This window comes from Oncorhynchus gorbuscha, linkage group LG09 (genome assembly GCF_021184085.1).
Source record: "Oncorhynchus gorbuscha isolate QuinsamMale2020 ecotype Even-year linkage group LG09, OgorEven_v1.0, whole genome shotgun sequence".
Classification (NCBI taxonomy): domain Eukaryota; kingdom Metazoa; phylum Chordata; class Actinopteri; order Salmoniformes; family Salmonidae; genus Oncorhynchus; species Oncorhynchus gorbuscha.
In genome coordinates, this window is record NC_060181.1 from 87,590,116 (window position 1) to 87,614,883 (window position 24,768).

The window sequence follows — 24,768 nt, forward strand, 5'->3', positions numbered from 1 at the left end:
TCACTCACTCACTCACTCACTCACTCACTCACTCACTCACTCACTCACTCACTCACTCACTCACTAACTCACTCACCCACTCGCTCGCTCGCACGCACACACACACGCGCGCACGCACCTTTCATCTTGAAACACTTCTGGAAATATAAGCATGGCAGAGAACCCATGAGAGATGAGGCAGTAAACGTGGCTACAAACCAGGTTGTTCAACCCATGTTGGCAATGAGCTGAGCGGTTGAAAAAACTCCTGTGGGCTAAATGAGAATCGTAAAAAGAGGTTATAATGCATTGTAATTATATTTTATGAAGTATACAGAGGGATAGATATCATAGTTACACAACTTGACTCTGTGGAGGCTTACAGTAATAACATGTAGCCTACAGTTTAGAGGAGAATAGATGCACTGCCAAAGTCTCAGTCTAAATTTACCACAGCTTTCAGTTCTTAAATGAGCCAAAAGTCCATTGATCTTTAATGCGCCGTGTATTTATTATCGTTGCCATTGAACAAGTCTTGCATGGGGAAAGCCCCGGCTATTTTAGAACATTTCAAAGGGAATGGATGTGGGCAATAGAAGCCGTTCCTCATTACAGTTTATGGGAGGAACTTGACATTGAGATTAGCTATGGTCAGTTCTCTTCCCAGAGCGTTCTCTCCGGCTGGGTTGCCAGTTGCGAATAAAATTCTAACTTCAAATTGAATTAAAATCAGAAGTAAAAGTAAAATAAATTCATAAATTAGATATTGTATTTTGTGAATCATTTGGTGTTTTACAAGAGTAGTTTTATTCAGAAGGGTTTCCTAAAAGACTGAAAGACTACAACATTTCCAGATAAAGAGATTTAGTTTACAACTGGCAACCCGCTGTGCAGGGGCTGGTGCTGTGTAGCGCTGCCGAGTCGAAGGCAGGGCAGATGGTTTGTGTGGACATTACTCGGATAGCGCCAGAGTTTTAGGTTGGGAAATCAGGAGACTGGAGATAGAGATGCGTTTCCCATACAGAAGAGCCACTCTTCACAGTTTTTCATCTTGAATCCGGAAAAAGCCTTCTATGCCTAAAACTCCCAGCTTTTTAGATGGCTTATTTGGACAGTTGGACAGTCTTTTCAAATAACGGTCAGAGAATGAAGTAAAACGCATTCATTTTCAAGAGTGCTCTATCAGTTAACTTGTTAACTTGTGGATGTTAAAATGCTGTGTACACTTGGAGTGTATAACTGATATGCAAAGAAATTCAGGTAGCGCAAAATCAGCGTCTTTTCCTAACTTGTGTGGTGATTTGGAGAGCTGAACTTGGAGGTTTGGAATAACGGTTTCTAATACCCGGAATGATTTTTAGGAATTGCTGACTCCGTCAATGAGTGGCTAATTTGTTGAGTTTTCCTGTCTGCGTTTTTGTGCAGCTGTCATGTTGATAGCAGGCTGGTGAAGTAGTGTGCTGGGTTATCTGCTGTTCCACTAAAACTAAAGGCATGCTGTGAAACACAACACTGAAGTGTTTGCCTCTCTCTTGCACTCTATTTTTCACTGCGCTGTACTGTATTTTTTATTTGCTGAAAATAAATGTTCTAAATAGGCCTACAGGTCCCATGTGTACTATTGGATATTTATCACTCTGTCAGATTGTTCATTGTAATTGACAGCTTCCCATAATGCGGGGAGCGTTTGTTCTGGGTCTGTTCCTGCTCTGTCTGCTAGCGTGGGCAGGACACGCAGACAAACAAACCCATCTCAAACAGATGCGCATACTCAACAACGGGCGTCTGCAGCCGGGCGCAGCCGAAAGAAAGAGTATTGTCGGAGGGAGAGGGACCTCCCGCCCTGGACCCAGCTCAGCCTCGGTGCCCACCGGTCTCAGCGCTAGGCGCGGGGAGGACATGCAGGCAGACCAGGCCTCTGTTCCTCGGGCCAGGACTGGGGCTGGACAAGGCAGAAGAGGTGGAGCGCTGGCAGGGGCAGTAGGGAGAAGGGCAGCCGGGCAGCGCGTTCCTCTCCAGCCTGTCATGCTTCAGGATGAAGGTGCTCTCGGGGTGAGGACCAGACAGACCCGCATACCAAGCAGTGCAGGCTCACCTAACCTCCTGGCGAGCTTTGCAGGGAAAAACCGAATTTTGGTGATTTCTGCCCCCCACGACTCAGACGGTTACTACCGGCTAATGATGACACTGCTGAAGCCAGACGTGTACTGTGAGCTGGCGGAGCGGCATGTGCAGCAGATCGTGATATTCCACCAGGAGGGGGAGATGGGTGGGAAGGTGAGGCGGATCACCAGAGAGGGGAAGGTGATGGAGGACCCTTTGGACACAGCGCTCATCCCCCGCCTCATGACCTTCCTCAAACTGGAGAAAGGTAAAGGCTATCTGATAACTATCCCCTACTCCTTTAGTGTTGGCAGATCTGTCACTCCTGTTCATCATGATACGTTTGTATATGACAAATGAAAAATGTCCTTCCTTTTGCACATTACATATTCCGATAACATTATTGTTTACATATGTAACGGATATGAAACGGCTAGCTTAGTTAGCGGTGCGCGCTAAATAGCGTTTCAATCGTTACGTCACTTGCTCTGAGATCTTGAAGTAGTAGTTCCCCTTGCTCTGCAAGGACCGTGGCTTTTGTGGAGCGATGGGTAACGATGCTTTGTGGGTGACTGTTGTCGATGTGTGCAGAAGGTCCCTGGTTCGCGCCCGGGTATGGGCGAGCAGACGGTTTAAAATTATACTGTTACACATATCCCAGCATTGGGATATGCATAGGATCTTGAGGAACTCAGATACTTTCAAGCTTCTCTTAAGGCTGACGCAGAACACAGTTCCCATGCAGGAACATCACTCAGCGGAATTTCAGAGCGCCACCTATAGTTTTTGATAAAACTCAAACTTTCATTAAACTTTCATTAAAATACACATCCAAGGTAGTGAATTAAAGCTACACTCGTTGTGAATCTATCCACCAAGTCAGATTTGTAAAATGCTTTTCGGCGAAAGCATGAGAAGCTATTATCTGATAGCATGTACCCCCAAAATACTGCAACGTCACCTAACACGACAGATTTTGCGTTAGCCGGCGCTACCCAAAACGCAGAAATAAAATATAAAACATTCATTACCTTTGACGAGCTTCTTTCTTGGCACTCCTAGATGTCCCATAAACATTTATTTGGGTATTTTTTTCTCGATTAAATCGGTCCATATATAGCCTAGATATCGATCTATGAAGACTGTGTAATCAAGGAAAAAACTGAGTTTGATAACGCAACGTCATTTTTAAAAATTAAATAAGTCGACGATAAACTTTCACAAAACACTTCGAAATACTTTTGTAATGCAACTTTAGGTATTAGTAAACATTAATAATCTATCAAAATGATCACAGAGCGATGTATATTATTTAGCTCCACGTCTTGAAATCATGTCCGGATATTTCTCAACCAAAACATCCTGTCGGAGACCGGAAGAAATCGGCTCCCTTGTTTCGGTTTGACCAAGAAACAAATCCGAGACAAATGACAAGACTGTTGACATCGTGTGGAAGCTGTAGGTATTGCAAACTCAGCCCCATTTAATGTGGGTCACTTTTAACAATTGGTTGAAGTGGCGTATGGATATATTTTCCCATTTTCAGTGATCAGATTTTCCTGCACTTTTCGATGAAACGCATGTTCTCTTATAGTCACAGACGTGATTTAACCAGTTTTAGAAACGTCTGAGTGTTTTCTATCCACACATACTAATCATATGCATATACTATATTCCTGGCATGAATAGCAGGGCGCTGAAATGTTGCGCGATTTTTAACAAAAAGCTGCAAAAATTTGCAGCCTCCCTAAGAGGTTTTAAAACTACCAAAGTGTTCAGTATTAATATGTGATGACAATACAACAGAACAGATGAACCGGAATGGCATTTACTGTCACAGGTGCCCAAAATGAACTATATCAAAGCCAAGCCCCTACTAAGCAACATCTCTTCTGATCTGAGTCACTTGGTCATATCTCAATCACAGGGGGTTGGTGGCACCTTAATTGGGGAGGGCGGGCTCATAGTAATGGATGGAGCGGGAATAGGTTGAATGGTATCAAATACATCAAACAGTTGGTTTCCATTAGAGGTTGACCGATTAACCGGAATGGCCAATTTAATTAGGGCCGATTTCAAGTTTTCATAACAATCGGTAATCTGTATATATGTTTTTACACTTTTATTTAACCCTTATTATACTAGGCAAGTCAGTTAAGAACACATTCTTAGTTTCAATGACGGCCTAAGAACAGTGGGTTAACTGCCTTGTTCAGGGGCAGAATGACAGATTTTTACCTTGTCAGCTCGGAGATTCGTTTTTGCAACCTTCCTGTTACTGGCACAACGCTCTAACCACCTGCCTTACATTGCTCTCCAAGAGGAGCCTGCGTAGCAGGCTGACTACCTGTTATGAGAGAGCAGCAAGAAACCAAGGTAAGCTGCTAGCTAGCATTAAACTTATCTTATAATAAACAATCAATCTTAACATAATCACTAGTTAACTATACGTGGTTGATGATATTACTAGTTTATCTAGCGTGTCCTGCGTTGCATATAATCGATGCGGTGCCAGTTCATTTCTCATCAAATCACAGCCTACTTCGACAAACGGGTGACGATTTAACAAGCGCATTTGTGAAAAAAGCACTGTCGGTGCACCAATGTACCTAACCATAAACATCAATGCCTTTCTTTAAAATCTGCATATTTAGTTAATACTGCCTGTTAACATGAATATATTTAAAATTAACAAGGGAAATTGTGTCACTTCTCTTGCGTTCTGTGCAAGCAGAGTCAGGGTATATGCAGCAGTTTGAGCCGCCTGGCTCATTGCGAACTCCTATTCCTAACTAAGACTAACTCATTTTGCAGAATTGTACATAATTATGACATAACATTGAAGGTTGTGCAATGTAACAGCAATATTTAGACATAGGGATGCCACCCGTAAGATAAAATACTAAACGGTTCCATATTTCACTGAAAGAATAGATGTTTTTTTCTTCAAAATTATAGTTTCCGGATATCACCATATTAATGACCAAAGGCTCGTATTTCTATGTGTTATTATGTTATACATTTATTTTTGTATTTTTTATTTCACCTTTATTTAATCAGGTAGGCTAGCTGTATTATTTGACACATACAACAACACAGAGTTACACATGGAATAAACAAAACATAGTCAATAATACAGTAGAACAAAAGAAAACAAAAAGTCTATATATAGTGAGTGCAAATGAGGTAAGATAAGGGAAGTAAGGCAATAAATAGGCCCTGGTGGCGAAGTAATTACAATATAGAAATTAAACACTGGAAAGGTAGATGTGCAAGTAGAGATACTGGGGTGCAAAGGAGCAAGATAAATAAATAAATACAGTATGGGGATGAGGGAGGTAGGTAGATAGATTTGCTGTTTACAAAGGGGCTATGTACAGGTGCAGTGATCTGTGAGTTGCTCTGGCACTTAAAAAGCTAGTCAGGGAGATATGAGTCTCCAGCTTCAGAGATTTTTGAAGTTCGTTCCAGTCATTGGCAGCAGAGAACTGGAAGGAAAGACGATCAAAGGAGGAATTGGCTTTGGGGGTGACCAGTGAGATATACCTGTTGGAGCGCATGCTACAGGTGGGTGCTGCTATGGTGACCAGTGAGCTGAGAAAAGGAGGGGCTTTACCTGTAGCCAGTGGGTTAGATAACCTGTAGCCAGTGGGTTTGGCGACGAGTATGAAGCGAGGGCCAACCAACGAGAGCGTACTGGTCGCAATGGTGGGTCGTGTATGGGGCTTTGGTGAAAAAACGGATGGCAATGTGATAGACTGAATCCAGTTTGTTGAGTAGAGTGTTGGAGGCTATTTTATAGATGACATCACCGAAGTCAAGGATTGGTAGGATGGTCCGTGTTACGAGGGTATGTTTGGCAGCATAAGTGAAGGATGCGTTGTTGCGATATAGGAAGCCAATTTAATTTTGATTGGAGATGCTTAATTTGAGTTTGGAAGGAGAGTTTACAGTCTAGCCAGACACCTAGGTATTTGTAGTTGTCCACATATTCTAAGTTAGAGCCGTCCAGAGTAGTGATGCTGGACGGGCGAGCAGGTGTGGGCAGTGATCGGTTGAAGTGCATGCATTTAGTTTTACTTGCATTCAAGAGCAGTTAGATGCCACTGAAGGAGAGTTGTATGGCTTTGAAACTCATCTGGAGGTTAGTTAACACAGTGTCCAAAGAGGGGCCAGAGGTATACAGAATGGTGTCATCTGCGTAGAGGTGTATCAGAGAATCATCAGCAGCAAGAGCAACATCATTGATGTATACAGAGAAGAGAGTCAGCCCGAGGATTAAACCCTGTAGCACCCCCAAAATGGTGTTGTTAGATAGCCAGCTAAAATATGAACAGAATGAATGCCCATTACTAGGTATCGGTAGATAGGTAGACCAGGCCCTTGTCATTGCTTTTTTTTAAAGTCAGCTAGTTTATTGATTACGTTTCTAACCTCAAAAGGTCATGTTTTGACAACACATACAGTAGTTGCCATCCAAACAACCACACCTGAAATCATAGGTAGCTAACTACACTGAACAAACATATAAACGCAACATGTTAAGTGCTGGTCCCATGTCTCATGAGAGGTCTGGACAACAGGCCCTCCGATTTGACACACTGAACTCTGTCTGAGAAGTAGCTGGTAAACCAGGCGAGGCAATCATTTGAGAAACCAAGGCAGCCGAGTCTGCCAATAAGAATGTGGTGATTGACAGAGTCAAAGCCTTGGCCAGGTCGATGAATACGGCTGCACAGTAATGTCTCTTATCGGTGGCAGTTATGATGTCGTTTAGAACCTTGAGTGTGGCTGAGGTATACCCATGACCAGCTCTGAAACCAGATTGCATAGCGGAGAAGGTATTGTGGGATTCGAAGAGGTTGGTAATCTGTTTGTTAACTTGGCTTTCAAAGACCTTAGGATATATATAGGTCTGTAGCAGTTTGGGTCTAGAGGGGCATGACCGCGGCAGCTTTCCAATCTTTGGGAATCTCAGACGATATGAAAGAAAGGTTGAACAGGCTAGTAATAGGGTTGCAAAATTTCGGCAGATAATTTTAGAAAGAGAGGGTCAAGATTGTCTTGCCCGGCTGATTTGTACGGGTCCAGATTTTGCAGCTCTTTCAGAACATCAGCTATCTGGATTTGGGTAAAGGAGAAATGGTGGGGGCTTTGGCGGTTTGCTGTGGAGGGTGCCGGGCAGTTGACCGGGGTAGGGGTAGCCAAGTGGGAAGCATGGCCAGCCGTAGAGAAATGCTTATTGAAATGATCAATTATAGTGATTTATCGGTGATGACAGTGTTTCCTAGCCTCAGAGCAGTGGGCAGCTGGGAGGAGGTGCTCTTATTCTCCATGGACTTTATAGTGTCCCAGAACTTTTACGAGTTAGTACTACAGGATCAAAATTTCTGTTTGAAAAAGCTATCCTTTACTTTCCTAACTGCCTGTGTATATTGGTTCCTAACTTCCCTGAAAAGTTTCATATCACGGGGTCTGTTCGATGCTAATGCAGAACGCCACAGGATGTTTTTGTGCTGGTCAAGGGCAGACAGGTCTGGAGTGAACCAAGGACTATATCTATTCCTAGTTCTACATTTTTTGAATGGGGCATGCTTATTTAAGATGGTGAGGAAGGCACTTTTAAAGAATAGCCAGGCATCATCTACTGACGGGATGAGGTCAATGTCATTCCAGGATATCACGGCCAGGTCGATGAGAAAGGCCTATTTGCAGAAGTTTTTTAGAAAAATATACATACACATGGGACGAGACAAGACAAAGACGTCTTGGATTTTTTTGTTCGATAATTAAGTCTATGATTTGATATTTGATAGAGCAGTGTGACTGAGTGATGGTAGGCAGCAGCAGGCTTGTAAGCATTCATTCAATCAGCACTTTCGTGTTAAACAGCACTTTCGTGCTCTGTTTATGACTTCGAGCCTATCAATTCCCCAGATTAGGCTGGAGTAACCGATGTGAAATGGCTAGCTAGTTAACGGGGTGCACGCTAATACCGTTTCAAATGTCACTCGCTCTGAGACTTGGAGTAGTTGTTCCCCTTGCTCTGCAAGGACCGCAGATTTTATGGAGTAATGGGCAACGATGCTTCGAGGTAGGAGGTAGGAGCGAGGAGAGGGATGGAAGCTATACTGTTACACTGGCAAAACTAAAGTGCCTATAAGAACATCCAATAGTCAAAGTATATGAAATATAAATTGTATAGAGAGAAATGGTATAGAGAGAAATAGTCCTATAATTCCTATAATAACTACAACCTAAAACTTCTTATCTGGGAATATTGAAGACTCATGTTAAAAGGAACCACCAGCTTTCACATGTTCACATGTTCTGAGCAAGGATCTGAAACGTTAGCTTTCTTACATGGCACATATTGCACTTTTACTTTCTTCTCCAACACTTTGTTTTTGCATTTAAACCAAATTGAACATGTTTCATTATTTATTTGAGGCTAAATTGATATTATTGATGTATTATTTTAAGATAAAATAAGTGTTCATTCAGTATTGTTGTAATTGTCACTATTACAAATAAAAAAAATAAAAAATCGTCCGATTAATCGGTATCAGCTTTTTTTGGCCATCCAATAATCAGTATCGGTATCGGCGTTGAAAAATCATAATCAGTCAACCTTTAGTTTCCATGTGCTTGATTCCATTTACTCCGTTCCAGCCATTATTATGAGCCGTCCTCCCCTCAGCAGCCTCCTGTGATGTCAATAACCCAGCATCAATAATCAAGCACCCAGCATCAATACCCCAATAGTTTTTAACAAAACAAACCAACTTAGTGACACAACGCCAACAACCCAGCAATGAACCATACTGGTCACACCTGTCCTAGTCCATTCAAACCTGTCAGCTGTTTGATGTTGGGGTTACAGGGGTGTGTGGTGTTGGCTATTTGCATGTTTTGCTGTATATGATATGCTGAAAAGCAGTGAACATGAAAATTAAATTGTGAGGGAAAAAAACATAAATCTGAGTCTTTCCAGGTTTGAGATGCTTACACCGTGCTTGGTGAGATTGTCTCCTTTCTGCATGTTGATTGTGGCCAGAGCCATGAAATCCAGACTATTTTATTAAGTAAATGTATTCTCTTATCTGTCACCCTGTCCTGTCCAGGTAAGTTTGGAATGGTACTCCTGAGGAAAACCCTCCAGGTGGAGGAGAGGTATCCCTATCCAGTCAGGCTGGAGGCCATGTACGAGGTCATCGACAAGGCACCAATGAGGAAGTTTGAGAAGATCCGACAGAAAGGATTCGTCCAAAAGTGTAAAGGGGCAGGAGTAGAGGGCCAGGTGGAGGAGGGGGGCGGAGACTCAGGGGCGGTAGTGGAAACAGGTGGACAGGTAGACCCGCCCCCGGAGAGGAAGCCTGTGAGGAAGCCAATGAGGAGACCCACGACAACCACCACTGTTGCCACAATGACAACGAGGCCAACGACAACTACCACAGTGACAACTACCACAACTATGCGACCCACAAGGACCACGACAAAAGCCACCACGACAAAAGCCACCACGACAAAAGCCACCACGACAACCACACCAAAACCCACAACGACCACAACTAAACAGACTACAACCACACGACAGACCACTACTGCTACTACCACCACAACCCAGAGACCCACAAAAGCACAGACCACCCCTGACTGGCTGCCTGTCCCTAGGACCACGGCTGAGCCATATTACTATAACGGCAGGGACAGGGAGAGGGACAGGTACGCAGCCACGACCACCCCGTCTGGGGACAACCGAACAGACAAGGAGGGGAAGGAACACAATGGCCGTCAGCAGCCAGAAGTGGTGCCCACCCAGCACAAATCCGCCAAGGGCAAACCTACCAAGAGGAAGAATGAGATGGTATGCAGTGGACTTATTACATTTCACTTATTACATTGCTGTTGAGAATGTTGCATCAGCCTTGATTTTGTTGATCAATTAAAAATTCCTCTCCTCTCCTCTCATCCAGGTGTTAAATAATAATGAGTATGAGGAGAAGTATGAATCTGGCCGGCCCACCGTCGGCGACCCAGAGACACAGACAGAGGTCAACACAAAGGTCAGCCCAGCCAAGAGGGGCAAGGGAAAACACGACAATACTGAGAAGAAGAAGAAAAAGAAGAAGGGCAAACCAGACAAGGCCGCCAAGAGGGACAAGGCCGAGAGGAGAGGAGGGAAGGAGGGCAAAAACAACGGAAAGAAGAACGGAAAGAAGGTGTCGAAGAATCCTGAGAAAGAGGAGTACTACAAACCCACCAAGAAGCCTCCGCCTTCTAGGGGATCCCTGGCTTCCTTCCTGGACTACTTTGAGAACAGGAGACGACTCGTGGTAAGTGGTTTCCTTCCAGGACTGCTTTGAGAACAAGCGATGACTCGTGGAAAGTGGTTTCCTTCCTGGACTACTTTGAGAACAAGCGATGACTCGTGGTAAGAAAAGTGTTTCCCCTTGTTTCTGGGTGTGGCGCCAGGATCCCCAGAGAAACCGTCAGGACTACAAACGCACCACTGAAACAAATAGAAGACTTTAGAGAACTAATGAAGCAATATATGGGATAGTGTAACTAATAACAAAAATACATTTGATTTAAATATAATTTGTTCCACATCCCAAGAACATATCAAAGCCACAATACAATAGCAGCAATAGCACACTGCCAGAAACGTCATAGCACTGACATAAGTGCTGTAGTAAACTGCCTCTCAATGACTTAACAGCTTTAGAGTACTAGCAGACTGTATAGATGTGTTGTTATAGATTGGAGTATAGCCTTTCAAGAATTTGATCATAGGTGTGCAGCCAAGGGCAGGGTGGGAAATACAGTCCTCATCCTCTCCCTCTCCACTGTCTAATGTAAACAATCTCAACAGCGGTGTGTGTAACCCGGTCTAACCCAGTCTTTCTTTCTCTGTGTGTGTCTCCAGATCATAACAGCCCCCAGTGAGGAGAGCACTATGTACCTGCAACAGAGGGATGAGTACCTGGAGACGGTGTGTGAGATGGCCATCAGGAAAGTCTCCATCATCACTATCTTTGGCACACTCACCAACTCCACCATGAAGATAGACCACTACCAGCTGGGTAAGCACCTTAAACCATCATACCACTACAGACAGGGTCGACACCACCATCTTAATGTGGTTCGGTGAATGGAGGTGAATGGGGCACTATAAACATTGAATGGTAAACAGTATACAGAGAGGATGTAAGATATGGAAGGGTTTCACAAAGACAGGGTCTGGGTCAGAAGGAGAAGACAGGGTCCGGGTCAGGAGGAGAAGACAGGGTTCGGGTCAGGAGGAGAAGACAGGGTCTGGGTCAGGAGGAGGAGACAGGGTCTGGGTCAGGAGGAGGAGACAGGGTCTGGGTCAGGAGGAGAAGACAGGGTCTGGGTCAGGAGGATAAGACAGAGTCCGGTTCAGGAGGAGAAGACAGGGTCTGGGTCAGGAGGAGAAGACAGGGTCTGGGTCAGGAGGAGAAGACAGGGTCTGGGTCAGGATGTGAAGACAGGGACTGGGTCAGGAGGAGAAAGGGTCTGAGTCAGTAGGAGAAGACAGGTTCTGTGTCAGGAGGAGAACAGAGGGGCTGGGTCAGGAGGAGAAAGGGGCTGGGTCAGGAGGAGAAAGGGTCTGTGTCAGGAGGAGAAGACCGGGTCTGTGTCAGGAGGAGAAGACAGGGTCTGTGTCAGGAGGAGAAGACCGGGTCTGTGTCATGAGGAGAAGATAGGGTCCGGGTCAGGAGGAGAAGATAGGGTCCGGGTCAGGAGGAGAAGACAGGGTCCGGGTCAGGAGGAGAAGATAGGGTCCGGGTCAGGAGGAGAAGACAGGGTCCGGGTCAGGAGGAGAAGACAGGGTCCAGGTCAGGAGGAGAAGACAGGGTCCGGGTCAGGAGGAGAAGACAGGGTCCGGGTCAGGAGGAGAAGACAGGGTCTGGGTCAGGAGGAGAAGACAGGGTCCGGGTCAGGAGGAGAAGACAGGGGGAGAAGACAGGGTCTGGGTCAGGAGGAGAAGACAGGGTCCAGGTCAGGAGGAGAAGACAGGGTCCGGGTCAGGAGGAGAAGACAGGGTCTGGGTCTGGGTCAGGAGGAGAAGACAGGGTCTGGGTCAGGAGGAGAAGACGGTCTGGGTCAGGAGGAGAAGACGGTCTGGGTCAGGAGGAGAAGACAGGGTCTGGGTCAGGAGGAGAAGACAGGGTCTGTGTCAGGAGGAGAAGATCAACTTTCTGGTTGTACTGGTTAGATCATTCTGGTTTAGTGTCTTCCAGGTGATACTGAGCATTTCCACTGTAACAGACTGATGCTGAGATTCAGATTGTTTTACTTTAAAATGTGTGCCAAACATAAACCAATGATTGCAAAGTTAAACAAACCGCACAGGGACTACTTTTAAAATGTCCACTGAATATTTGACAAAAAAACTAATTGAATGAATGGCAACACGAACAGCACCAACTATCATTCTGTTACCAAACTCTTCATCTGCACTGTTCTTCAAGTAAATGTATTTGTAAAATATTCAGCCCTACTGTAATTCATGTCTTAAATATCCTCTCCACTTGTACACATTTCCTCTAGTCCTTCATGTCTCCTAACTTACATGCCGAGTTCCAGATGGAAACTGAATAAAGGACCTTGTGACTGTTGTATCCTTATTTCACCCCTTCTGTCTTAAACTGAAGGATTCCAGGTGTTTTTACAGTGTCTGCAGCACAGAGGCTCAAACGATGACACTGAACATACTGGTTATGATGACAATGTGACAGTGGCAAATAGCTCTGGCTCCCAGAGATGAGACGTAATGAGACGAGCTCTGGCTCCCAGAGATGAGACGTAATGAGACGAGCTCTGGCTCCCAGAGATGAGACGTAATGGCGTTTACTCTCTCATACCGGATGTGTGATCAGTTGATTGGCCTCTGTATGTCACCGTAGACTATAATAGGCAGTTACAGGAAACTAACTCTGGGATCATTGACAGGAAATGAGCAAAACACACATTCAGGTTGGAACCCATGTCTCATTGGGCTGAACATTAAAGTGGAAAGAAGCAGATCTGGATTGATCTTTAAGTAAGCCTGGTGATAGGACAGAGCAAGTGAAAGTGATGGGGTACTGAGAGGAAAGACAGGCTGAAGCAGGGAGAACGTATCTTAACTAAGCTTTCTAAGGTAATCCTTCAGAGTCTATTGAAGCACCCATTGGTCAATCTAAGAGACATAAGAGACAGTTTAAGCTATAGAGACATCTGTTTATGCATGCATCTCTTTCCCAACAATAAGGGGTTAAAATATGTGTCCAAAAACCACATGCTGACCGTATTACCTCCGAAGAGAATTATCTTCGGGTTACAGTCACAGCCGTGTATATTCCCCCTCAAGCCGATACCACAACGGCCCTCAAGGATCTACACCGGACTTTATGCAAATTGGACACCACATATCCTGAGGCCACATTTATTGTCACTGGGGATTTTATTAAAACACATTTTTGGAAAACGCTACCGAATTTCTATCAATATATTGACTGTAGTACTCGCGCTGGGAAAACACTCAACCACTGATATTCTCTCTGGCGGGAAGCCGACAAGGCCCTCACCCGCCCTCCCTTCGGCAAATCAGATCACGAAAATCAAATCAGTTCCTCCCTTCATGCAGGCAGAAACTCAAACAGGAAGTACTCATGCTAAGGCTTATTCAGCGCTGGTCTGACCAATCAGAATCCATGCTTAAATTTTGTTTCGATCACGTGAACTGAGATATGCTCTGGGTAGCCTCGGAGAATAACATTGATGTATACACGAACACGGTGACTGAGTTCATTAGAAAGGGTATGAGGGAAGTTGTTCCCACTGTGACTATTACAACTTACCCAAACCAGATAGGACTCAACACTGCTTTTCCTTAGAAACCATATACCTACAGATATACTGTATGTAATCCAAGTGAAGATGAAAATGTTTTCTGTAGAAAGGGTTTGATTTTGGGTTGAAAAAAATCTTCATCTTCATATTGGTTATGTATCGGTGTGAAACCTTTGTTGATACGGTACTAACATAATGCATTTCAGACATTTTGGGTCCCTAATTAACATATCGTGTCAAAATCATCCTAGGTATGGAGAATGATCGGTTTACAGTCAAAACATACAGTAACTTAACATATAGTCACTACTGAAGACAGCCTTGGTCTTCTATCATCACCTCATACTAAAGACAGCTGTGGTCTTCTATCATCACCTGATAACAAAGACAGCTGTGGTCTTCTATCATCACCTCATACTAAAGAAAGCTGTGGTCTTCTATCATCACCTGATAACAAAGACAGCTGTGGTCTTCTATCATCACCTCATAACAAAGACAGCTGTGATCTTCTATCATCACCTGATAATAAAGACAGCTGTGGTCTTCTTTCATCACCTGATATTAAAGACAGCTCTGGTCTTCTATCATCACCTGATATTAAAGACAGCTGTGGTCTTCTGTCATCACCTGATATTAAAGACAGCTGTGGTCTTCTATCATCACCTGATAACAAAGACAGCTGTGGTCTTCTATCATCACCTGATAACAAAGACAGCTGTGGTCTTCTGTCAGCACCTCATAACAAAGACAGCTGTGATCTTCTATCATCACCTGATAATAAAGACAGCTGTGGTCTTCTTTCATCACCTGATATGTCATGTTTTGTCATTAATTATCATGTCTTGTCCCTGTGCTTCCCCTTCTATTCGTTTCCCTCTGCTGGTCTTATTAGGTTCTTTCCCTCTTTCTATCCCTCTCTCTCCCCCTCCCTCTCTCACTCTCTCGCTCTCTCTTCTCTCTATCGTTCCGTTCCTGCTCCCAGCTGTTCCTATTCCCCTAATCATCATTTAGTCTTCCCACACCTGTTCCCGATCCTTTTCCCTGATTAGAGTCCCTATTTCTCTCCTTGTTTTCCGTACCTGCCCTGTCGGATCCTCATCTATAATTCACCGTGCTGTGTCTATGTTTTGCCCTGTCGTGTCGTGTTTCCCTCAGATGCTGCGTGGTGAGCAGGTGTCTGAGTCTGCTAGGTTCAAGTGCCTTCCCGAGGCAACCTGCAGTTCTCGATCAAGTCTCCTGTCTGTTCTCGTCTTTACGAGTAGTATTATGCTTTTTGTTTTGTAAAGTTTCTTACTGGATTAAAAACTCTGTTTTCGCCAAGTCGCTTTTGGGTCCTCATTCACCTGCATAACAGAAGGATCCGACCAAGGAATGGACCCAGCGACTACAGAGGCTCGTAACACTGCCGTCGAGATCCAAGGAGCCATGCTCTGCAGACACGAGCAGGAATTGTCTGCTGCTCGCCATGCCGTGGAGAACCTGGCCGCTCAGGTTTCCGACCTCTCTGGACAGTTCCAGAGTCTTCGTCTCGTGCCACCTGTTACTTCCTGGCCTGCCGAGCCTCCAGAACCTAGGGTTAATAACCCACCTTGCTACTCCGGGCAGCCCTGAGTGCCGCTCCTTTCTCACCCAGTGTGAGATTGTGTTCTCTCTCCAACCCAACACATACTCTAGAGAGAGAGCTCGGGTTGCTTACGTCATTTCACTCCTTACTGGCCGGGCCCGAGAGTGGGGCACAGCTATCTGGGAGGCAAGGGCTGATTGTTCTAACAATTACCAGAACTTTAAAGAGGAGATGATTCGGGTTTTTGACCGTTCAGTTTTTGGTGGGGAGGCTTCTAGGGCCCTGGCTTCCCTATGCCAAGGTGATCGATCCATAACGGATTACTCTATAGAGTTTCGTACTCTTGCTGCCTCTAGTGACTGGAACGAGCCGGCGCTGCTCGCTCGTTTTCTGGAGGGACTCCACACAGTGGTCAAAGATGAGATTCTCTCTCGGGAGGTTCCTTCCAGTGTGGACTCTTTGATTGCTCTCGCCATCCGCATAGAACGACGGGTAGATCTTCGTCACCAGGCTCGTGGAAGAGAGTTCGCATCAACGGTGTTTCCCTGCTCCGCATCGCAACCATCTCCCTCCTCTGGCTCTGAGACTGAGCCCATGCAGCTGGGAGGGATTCGCATCTCGACTAAGGAGAGGGAACGGAGGATCACCAACCGCCTGTGCCTCTATTGCGGATTTGATGGACATTTTGTTAATTCATGTCCAGTAAGAGGCCAGAGCCCATCAGTAAGCGGAGGGCTACTGGTGAGCGCTACTACTCAGGTCTCTTCATCTAGATCCTGTACTACTATGTCGGTCCATCTACGCTGGACCGGTTCGGGTGCTACATGCAGTGCCTTGATTGACTCTGGGGCTGAGGGTTGTTTCATGGACGAAGCATGGGTTCGGAAACGTAACATTCCTTTCAGAGAGTTAGACAAGCCTACGCCCATGTTTGCCTTAGATGGTAGTCATCTTCCCAGTATCAGATTTGAGTACCGGGTTCTGCCGTTTGGTCTCGCCAATGCGCCAGCTGTTTTTCAGGCATTAGTTAATGATGTTCTGAGAGACATGCTGAACATCTTTGTTTTTGTCTATCTTGACGATATCCTGATTTTTTCACCGTCACTCGAGATTCATGTTCAGCACGTTCGACGTGTTCTACAGCGCCTTTTAGAGAATTGTCTCTACGTAAAGGCTGAGAAGTGCTCTTTTCATGTCTCCTCCATTACTTTTCTCGGTTCCGTTATTTCCGCTGAAGGCATTCAGATGGATTCCGCTAAGGTCCAAGCTGTCAGTGATTGGCCCGTTCCAAGGTCACGTGTCGAGTTGCAGCGTTTTTTAGGTTTCGCTAATTTCTATCGGCGTTTCATTCGTAATTTCGGTCAAGTTGCTGCCCCTCTCACAGCTCTTACTTCTGTCAAGACGTGTTTTAAGTGGTCCGGTTCCGCCCAGGGAGCTTTTGATCTTCTAAAAGAACGTTTTACGTCCGCTCCTATCCTCGTTACTCCTGACGTCACTAGACAATTCATTGTCGAGGTTGACGCTTCAGAGGTAGGCGTGGGAGCCATTCTATCCCAGCGCTTCCAGTCTGACGATAAGGTTCATCCTTGCGCTTATTTTTCTCATCGCCTGTCGCCATCTGAGCGCAACTATGATGTGGGTAACCGTGAACTGCTCGCCATCCGCTTAGCCCTAGGCGAATGGCGACAGTGGTTGGAGGGGGCGACCGTTCCTTTTGTCGTTTGGACAGACCATAAGAACCTTGAGTACATCCGTTCTGCCAAACGACTTAATGCCCGTCAAGCTCGTTGGGCGTTGTTTTTCGCTCGTTTCGAGTTTGTGATTTCTTACCGTCCGGGTAGCAAGAACACCAAGCCTGATGCCTTATCCCGTCTGTTTAGTTCTTCTGTGGCTTCTACTGATCCCGAGGGGATTCTTCCTTATGGGCGTGTTGTCGGGTTGACAGTCTGGGGAATTGAAAGACAGGTTAAGCAAGCACTCACGCACACTGCGTCGCCGCGCGCTTGTCCTAGTAACCTCCTTTTCGTTCCTGTTTCCACTCGTCTGGCTGTTCTTCAGTGGGCTCACTCTGCCAAGTTAGCTGGTCATCCCGGTGTTCGAGGCACTCTTGCGTCTATTCGCCAGCGCTTTTGGTGGCCGACTCAGGAGCGTGACACGCGCCGTTTCGTGGCTGCTTGTTCGGACTGCGCGCAGACTAAGTCGGGTAACTCTCCTCCTGCCGGTCGTCTCAGACCGCTCCCCATTCCTTCTCGACCATGGTCTCACATCGCCCTACACTTCATTACCGGTCTGCCTTTGTCTGCGGGGAAGACTGTGATTCTTACGGTTGTCGATAGGTTCTCTAAGGCGGCACATTTCATTCCCCTCGCTAAACTTCCTTCCGCTAAGGAGACGGCACAAATCATTATCGAGAATGTGTTCAGAATTCATGGCCTCCCGTTAGACGCCGTTTCAGACAGAGGCCCGCAATTCACGTCACAGTTTTGGAGGGAGTTCTGTCGTTTGATTGGTGCGTCCGTCAGTCTCTCTTCCGGGTTTCATCCCCAGTCTAACGGTCAAGCAGAGAGGGCCAATCAGACGATTGGTCGCATACTACGCAGCCTTTCTTTCAGAAACCCTGCGTCTTGGGCAGAACAGCTCCCCTGGGCAGAATACGCTCACAACTCGCTTCCTTCGTCTTCTACCGGGTTATCTCCGTTTCAGAGTAGTCTGGGTTACCAGCCTCCTCTGTTCTCATCCCAGCTTGCCGAGTCCAGCGTTCCCTCCGCTCAAGCGTTTGTCCAACGTTGTGAGCGCACCTGGAGGAGGGTGAGGTCTGCACTTTGCCGCTACAGGGCACAGACTGTGAGAGCCGCCAATAAACGCAGGATTAAGAGTCCAAGGTATTGTTGCGGCCAGAGAGTGTGGCTTTCCACTCGCAACCTTCCTCTTACGACAGCTTCTCGTAAGTTGACTCCGCGGTTCATTGGTCCGTTCCGTGTCTCCCAGGTCGTCAATCCTGTCGCTGTGCGACTGCTTCTTCCGCGACATCTTCGTCGCGTCCATCCTGTCTTCCATGTCTCCTGTGTCAAGCCCTTTCTTCGCACCCCGTTCGTCTTCCCTCCCCCTCCCGTCCTTGTCGAGAGCGCACCTATTTACAAGGTACATAAGATCATGGACATGCGTTCTCGGGGACGGGGTCACCAATACTTAGTGGATTGGGAGGGTTACGGTCCTGAGGAGAGGAGTTGGGTTCCGTCTCGGGACGTGCTGGACCGTTCACTCATTGATGATTTCCTCCGTTGCCGCCAGGATTCCTCCTCGAGTGCGCCAGGAGGCGCTCGGTGAGTGGGGGGTACTGTCATGTTTTGTCATTAATTATCATGTCTTGTCCCTGTGCTTCCCCTTCTATTCGTTTCCCTCTGCTGGTCTTATTAGGTTCTTTCCCTCTTTCTATCCCTCTCTCTCCCCCTCCCTCTCTCACTCTCTCGCTCTCTCTTCTCTCTATCATTCCGTTCCTGCTCCCAGCTGTTCCTATTCCCCTAATCATCATTTAGTCTTCCCACACCTGTTCCCGATCCTTTTCCCTGATTAGAGTCCCTATTTCTCTCCTTGTTTTCCGTACCTGCCCTGTCGGATCCTCATCTATAATTCACCGTGCTGTGTCTATGTTTTGCCCTGTCGTGTCGTGTTTCCCTCAGATGCTGCGTGGTGAGCAGGTGTCTGAGTCTGCTAGGTTCAAGTGCCTTCCCGAGGCAACCTGCAGTTCTCGATCAAGTCTCCTGTCTGTTCTCGTCTTTACGAGTAGTATTATGCTTTTTGTTTTGTAAAGTTTCTTACTGGATTAAAAACTCTGTTTTCGCCAAGTCGCTTTTGGGTCCTCATTCACCTGCATAACATGATATTAAAGACAGCTGTGGTCTTCTGTCATCATCTCATAACAAAGACAGCTGTGATCTTCTATCATCACCTGATAACAAAGACAGCTGTGGTCTTCTATCATCACCTGATATTAAAGACAGCTGTGGTCTTCTGTCATCACCTGATATTAAAGACAGCTGTGGTCTTCTGTCATCACCTCATAACAAAGACAGCTGTGGTCTTCTATCATTACCTGATATTAAAGACAGCTGTGGTCTTCTGTCATCACCTCATAACAAAGACAGCTGTGATCTTCTATCATCACCTGATAATAAAGACAGCTGTGGTCTTCTTTCATCACCTGATATTAAAGACAGCTGTGGTCTTCTGTCATCACCTGATATTAAAGACAGCTGTGGTCTTCTGTCATCACCTCATAACAAAGACAGCTGTGATCTTCTATCATCACCTGATAACAAAGACAGCTGTGGTCTTCTATCATCACCTGATATTAAAGACAGCTGTGGTCTTCTGTCATCACCTGATATTAAAGACAGCTGTGGTCTTCTGTCATCACCTCATAACAAAGACAGCTGTGGTCTTCTATCATCACCTGATATTAAAGACAGCTGTGGTCTTTTGTCATCACCTCATATTAAAGACAGCTGTGGTCTTCTATCATCACCTCATATTGAAGACGGCTGTGGTCTTCTATCATCACCTCATATTAAAGACAGCTGTGGTCTTCTGGGTGTTCTGGATTCAAGTCAAAAACAGAGGAAGACCTGGTACATGGGTTTCAAGAATGGGGAGGAAAAAAATTGTGAATACATTTTTTGAGAAGGAATATCCATGTTAAAACAGAGTGAGAAATAAAAATAAGATAAACAATCTTCGTGGGCTTCTCCCGCTTCAGCCATCTTCCTCTTTTTGAGAGAGGGAAGTGCCAGTGTTTTGTAATAAAGAGGGTGTCAGTGTGAGTGAGTGACTGAGTGACTGAGGTGTGTGTGCGTGTGTGTCTCTTCTCCGTAGAGGAAGCAGTAAACCTAGAGGAAACACACGATTGCCCTCCTTTTGGGTGGTAAATCTCTGCCCTTGAGATTATTTTACCAAAGAGACGCTCATCAAAAAACAACTCTTAGTCTCTTCCATTCGTCTCCTCCATACCACTCTGATGTTTGCAGAGCTGAAGAGACAGGCATAGATGGAGTACTAATAATCTATCCTGAACATGCTATGGATTGATATGGACCTATGTTTACTCTTGAAGCTGCACACGCCTTCTGGTCGGTCAATTGTCAACCAATCCGGTCCCCTGATTGGAAGGGTGTTGTCCAATCCGTGTTAAATGCTGACTCTTTCTTAATTTTCTTTCTTTCTCTCTCTCTCTCTCTCTCTCTCTCTCTCTCTCTCTCTGTCTCTGTCTCTCTCTCTCTCTCTCTCTCTCTCTCTCTCTCTCTCTCTCTCTCTCTCTCTCTCTCTCTCTCTCTCTCCCTGTCTCTGTCTCTGTCTCTGTTCTGTCTCTCTCTCTCTCATTCCTCCCCTCTCAGAGAATGATAAGCCTATGAAGGGTCTTCGTCAGGAGGATCTGGTGAACCAGGATGTGATTACAGAGCTGAGGAAGGAGTTCAGTATGACCTTCAATCACTTCTACATGGTCGTCACTGACACTGACATGAGATTCAAGGTGGGGTTACCAATACAATTATGAATTAGAGCAATCATTTCATAGGAGTTCTATGTGGTTAACTCTCTGTCTATCCGTATCTCTTTCATTCTCTCTTGGTATCTCTTGCTCTCTCTGTATCTCTCTCTCTTTCTGTTTGTATCTCTCTCTATCTCTCTCTCTCTCTCTCTGTATCTCTATCTCTCTCTCTCTGTGTATCTCTCTTTCTGTCTGTATCTCTCTATCAGTCTCTCTCTCTCTCACCCTCTCTCACTCTCTGTGTATTTCTCTTTATCTCTCTGTGTATCTCTCCCTCTCTGTATCTCTCCCTCTCTCTCTCTGTATCTCCGTATCGCTCTCTTTCTCTGTATCTCTCTCTCTCTGTATATCATCTGTACCTCTTTCTCATTCTCCGTATCCCTCTCTCTCTCAGGGCAGTCTATAACAGACAGGACAGTCTATTACAGACAGGGGAGTCTATTATAGACAAGACAGTCTATTAGAGGGTGTGGGTATGAGAGAGATGGGGGCGTGTGCCCTATAAAATATCATATTTTATGCTGGGATCTCTGCTGTTCCTAAAAAATAAGCTGCATGGTGGAATTTATCACGTTCTGAACTGTTGTGTTGAACCCCATGGCCCGCTCTGTTGAACCCCATGGCCCGCTGTGTTGAACCCCATGGCCCGCTGTGTTGAACCCCATGGCCCGCTCTGTTGAACCCCATGGTCCACTGTGTTGAACCCCATGGCCCACTGTGTTGAACCCCATGGCCCGCTCTGTTGAACCCCATGGCCCACTGTGTTGAACCCCATGGCCCACTGTGTTGAACCCCATGGCCCGCTCTGTTGAACCCCATGGCCCACTGTGTTGAACCCCATGGCCCGCTGTGTTGAACCCCATGGCCCGCTGTGTTGAACCCCATGGCCCACTGTGTTGAACCCCATGGCCCGCTCTGTTGAACCCCATGGCCCGCTGTATTGAACCCCATGGCCCGCTGTGTTGAACCCCATGGCCCACTGTGTTGAACCCCATGGCCCGCTCTGTTGAACCCCATGGCCCGCTGTGTTGAACCCCATGGCCCGCTCTGTTGAACCCCATTGCCCGCTTTGTTGAACCCCATGGCCCGCTGTGTTGAACCCCATGGCCCGCTCTGTTGAACCCCATGGCCCGCTGTGTTGAACCCCATGGCCCGCTGTGTTGAACCCCATGGCCCGCTGCTCTGGTTGTGCTTCTCAGAAACATGCAGAGAATGCCTGTCACAGCAAACTGGAACACATTGCTCAGTCTCTTGGAATACAGGATACAGGGTTTTCAAGTTTTTTCTAGGAATATTGGAATCATTATAGCATTTCTTACATTTCTCTCCTGACCACTAGAATAATATGTACACTCAAATCCTTCATTGGTTGGTTACCTTTTTGGTCCACTGACTTAATGATGTGTGTCCCTCCAACAGCAATCCTACGAGGTTCCCATTGCCATGAAGGCTGTGTTCGATTACATTGACACCTTCACCTCTCGCATCAGAGAGATGGAACAGCAGAAGAGAGATGGAGTGGCCTGCAAGAAGGAGGACAAACCAAGATCACTTGAGAACTTCCTCTCCAGGTAGTGTGTGTGTGTGTGTGTGTGTGTGTGTGTGTGTGTGTGTGTGTGTGTGTGTGTGTGTGTGTGTGTGTGTGTGTGTGTGTGTGTGTGTGTGTGTGTGTGTGTGTGTGTGTGTGTGTGTGTGTGTGTGGGTGTGTGTGTGTGTGTGTGTGTCACGCCTATGGTTGTGGCTGGGAATGGCTGGAATCTGACATTTTGCTCCATATGAAACATACATTTTGCTCCATAGCCGGTGCGAATATTGCCTCATTCTGCCAGGTAAGGATCTGGCTGAGGATTGGTCAGAATTGTCAGGTGGCCATGTCAACATTAATATTAACACGAACCACCCATACGTATTTTTTTCATTGCATGTATACATAACTGTAAGTCTCTTTGGATAAATGTGTCTGCTAAATTAATATTTCATTTCCAGTATTATAGGATACACTAAAACCTTGGATCAATTGACTATGGTCCCGTTTATACACTACATGACCAACAGTATTTTGGACACCTGCTTGTTGAACATCTCATTCCAAAATCATAAGCATTAATATGAAGTTGGTCCCCCCTTTGCTGCTATAACAGCCTCCACTCTTCTGGGAAAGATTTCCACTAGATGTTGGAACATTGCTGCAGGGACTTGCTTCCATTCAGCCACAAGAGCATTAGTGAGGTCGGGCACAGATTTTGGGCGATTAGGCTTTCCAATTTTTCCCAAAGATGTTCGATGGGGTTGAGGTCAGGCCTCTATGCAGGCCAGTCAAGTTCTTCCACACCGATCTCGAAAAAAAAATAATTCTGTATGGACCTCAATTATTGCACGGGGGCATTGTAATGCTGAACCCGAAAAAGGGCCTTCCCCAAACTGTTGTCACAAAGTTGGAAGCACAGAATCATCTAGAATGTTCTTGTATGCTGTAGCATTAAGATTTCCCTTCACTGGAACTAAGCCTAGCCCAAACCATGAAAAACAGCCCCAAGCCATTATTCCTCATAAACCAAACTTTACAGTTTGGCACTTTCAGGCAGGTAGCATTCTCCTGGCGTCCACTAAACCCAGAATGGTCCGTCAGACTGCCAGATGGTGAAGCGTGATTCATCACTGTGGATAAGGTGTTTCCATTGCAGAGTCCAGTGGCGGCGAGCTTTACACAACTCCAGCCGACACTTGGCATTGCGCATGGTGTGATCTAAGGCTTGTGGGCTGCTCGGCCATGGAAACCCATTTCATGAAGCTCCCGACGAACAGTTCTTGTGCTGACGTTGCTTCCAGAGGCAGTTTGGATCTCGGTATTGAGTGTTTTAACCTTAGGACAGCGCTACGGACTTCAGCACTCGTTGGTGCCGTTCTGTCAACTTGTGTGGCCTACCACTTTACGGCTGACTCTTTGTAGCTCCTAGACATTTACACTTTAAAATAACAGAACATACAGTTGACTGAGGCAGCCCTAGCAGGGCAGGATTTTGACAAACTGACTTGTTGTAAAATTGGCACCCTATGACCGTGCCAGGTTGAAAGTCACTGACCTCTTTAGTAAGGTCATTCTACTGCCAATATGTTGTCTATGTCTAGATTGCATAGATGTGTGATCGATTTTATACACCTGTCACAAACGGGTGTGGCTGGAGGGTTAGGGTTAGGGTTAGGGTGTGTGTTATTTCATAGTTTTGATGTCTTCACTATTATTCTACAATGTAGAAAATAGTAAAAATGAAGAAAATCCCTTGAATGAGTAGGTGAGCCCAAACTTTTGACTAGTGCTGCATATTGTATTTAACTGAAATGTTTTAACCAGATTGACTGTGGTTTGTTGCCATGGAGACTAAATTCCAGTCTAATGACCGTGACCCACAGTGTTCAGACAGGGAATGACTTCCCACTGGGCAACTGTGAGTCAACTGTGTTCCACATCATTTCAAAATAAAAAAAAGTTATATGTGATGACGTTGAATCAACGTGGAAAACTGATTGTAGAGTCATCAACGTAAAGAAATGTCTTTTTTCTCACATAACTTGTTACCGAAATCCAATGACATGGTGACATGTTTTATTGATTTCACGTTGAATTCACGTTAGTTGACAACTCAACCAGATGTAAATCTAAACTAGACGTTGAAATGAGGTCAGTACCCAGTGGGTTGGTTGTTGGTTCTAATGA

The 24,768-nt window shown here is 45.8% G+C and overlaps 1 protein-coding gene across 1 annotated transcript in view; it reads left to right on the forward strand.

Annotated features, from left to right (window-relative positions):
- Positions 1-900: 900 nt before the first annotated feature.
- The window catches only part of LOC124044233 (coiled-coil domain-containing protein 80-like), a 31,036-nt gene continuing 7,168 nt past the window's right edge, over positions 901-24,768 (forward strand). The window contains exons 1-6 of the mRNA XM_046363826.1: positions 901-2,350; positions 9,207-9,949; positions 10,059-10,418; positions 11,012-11,168; positions 20,899-21,035; positions 22,473-22,624. Of these exons, the coding sequence (XP_046219782.1) occupies positions 1,654-2,350; positions 9,207-9,949; positions 10,059-10,418; positions 11,012-11,168; positions 20,899-21,035; positions 22,473-22,624 (2,246 nt within the window). The 5' untranslated portion in view covers positions 901-1,653. The remainder of the gene's footprint in view (positions 2,351-9,206; positions 9,950-10,058; positions 10,419-11,011; positions 11,169-20,898; positions 21,036-22,472; positions 22,625-24,768) is intronic.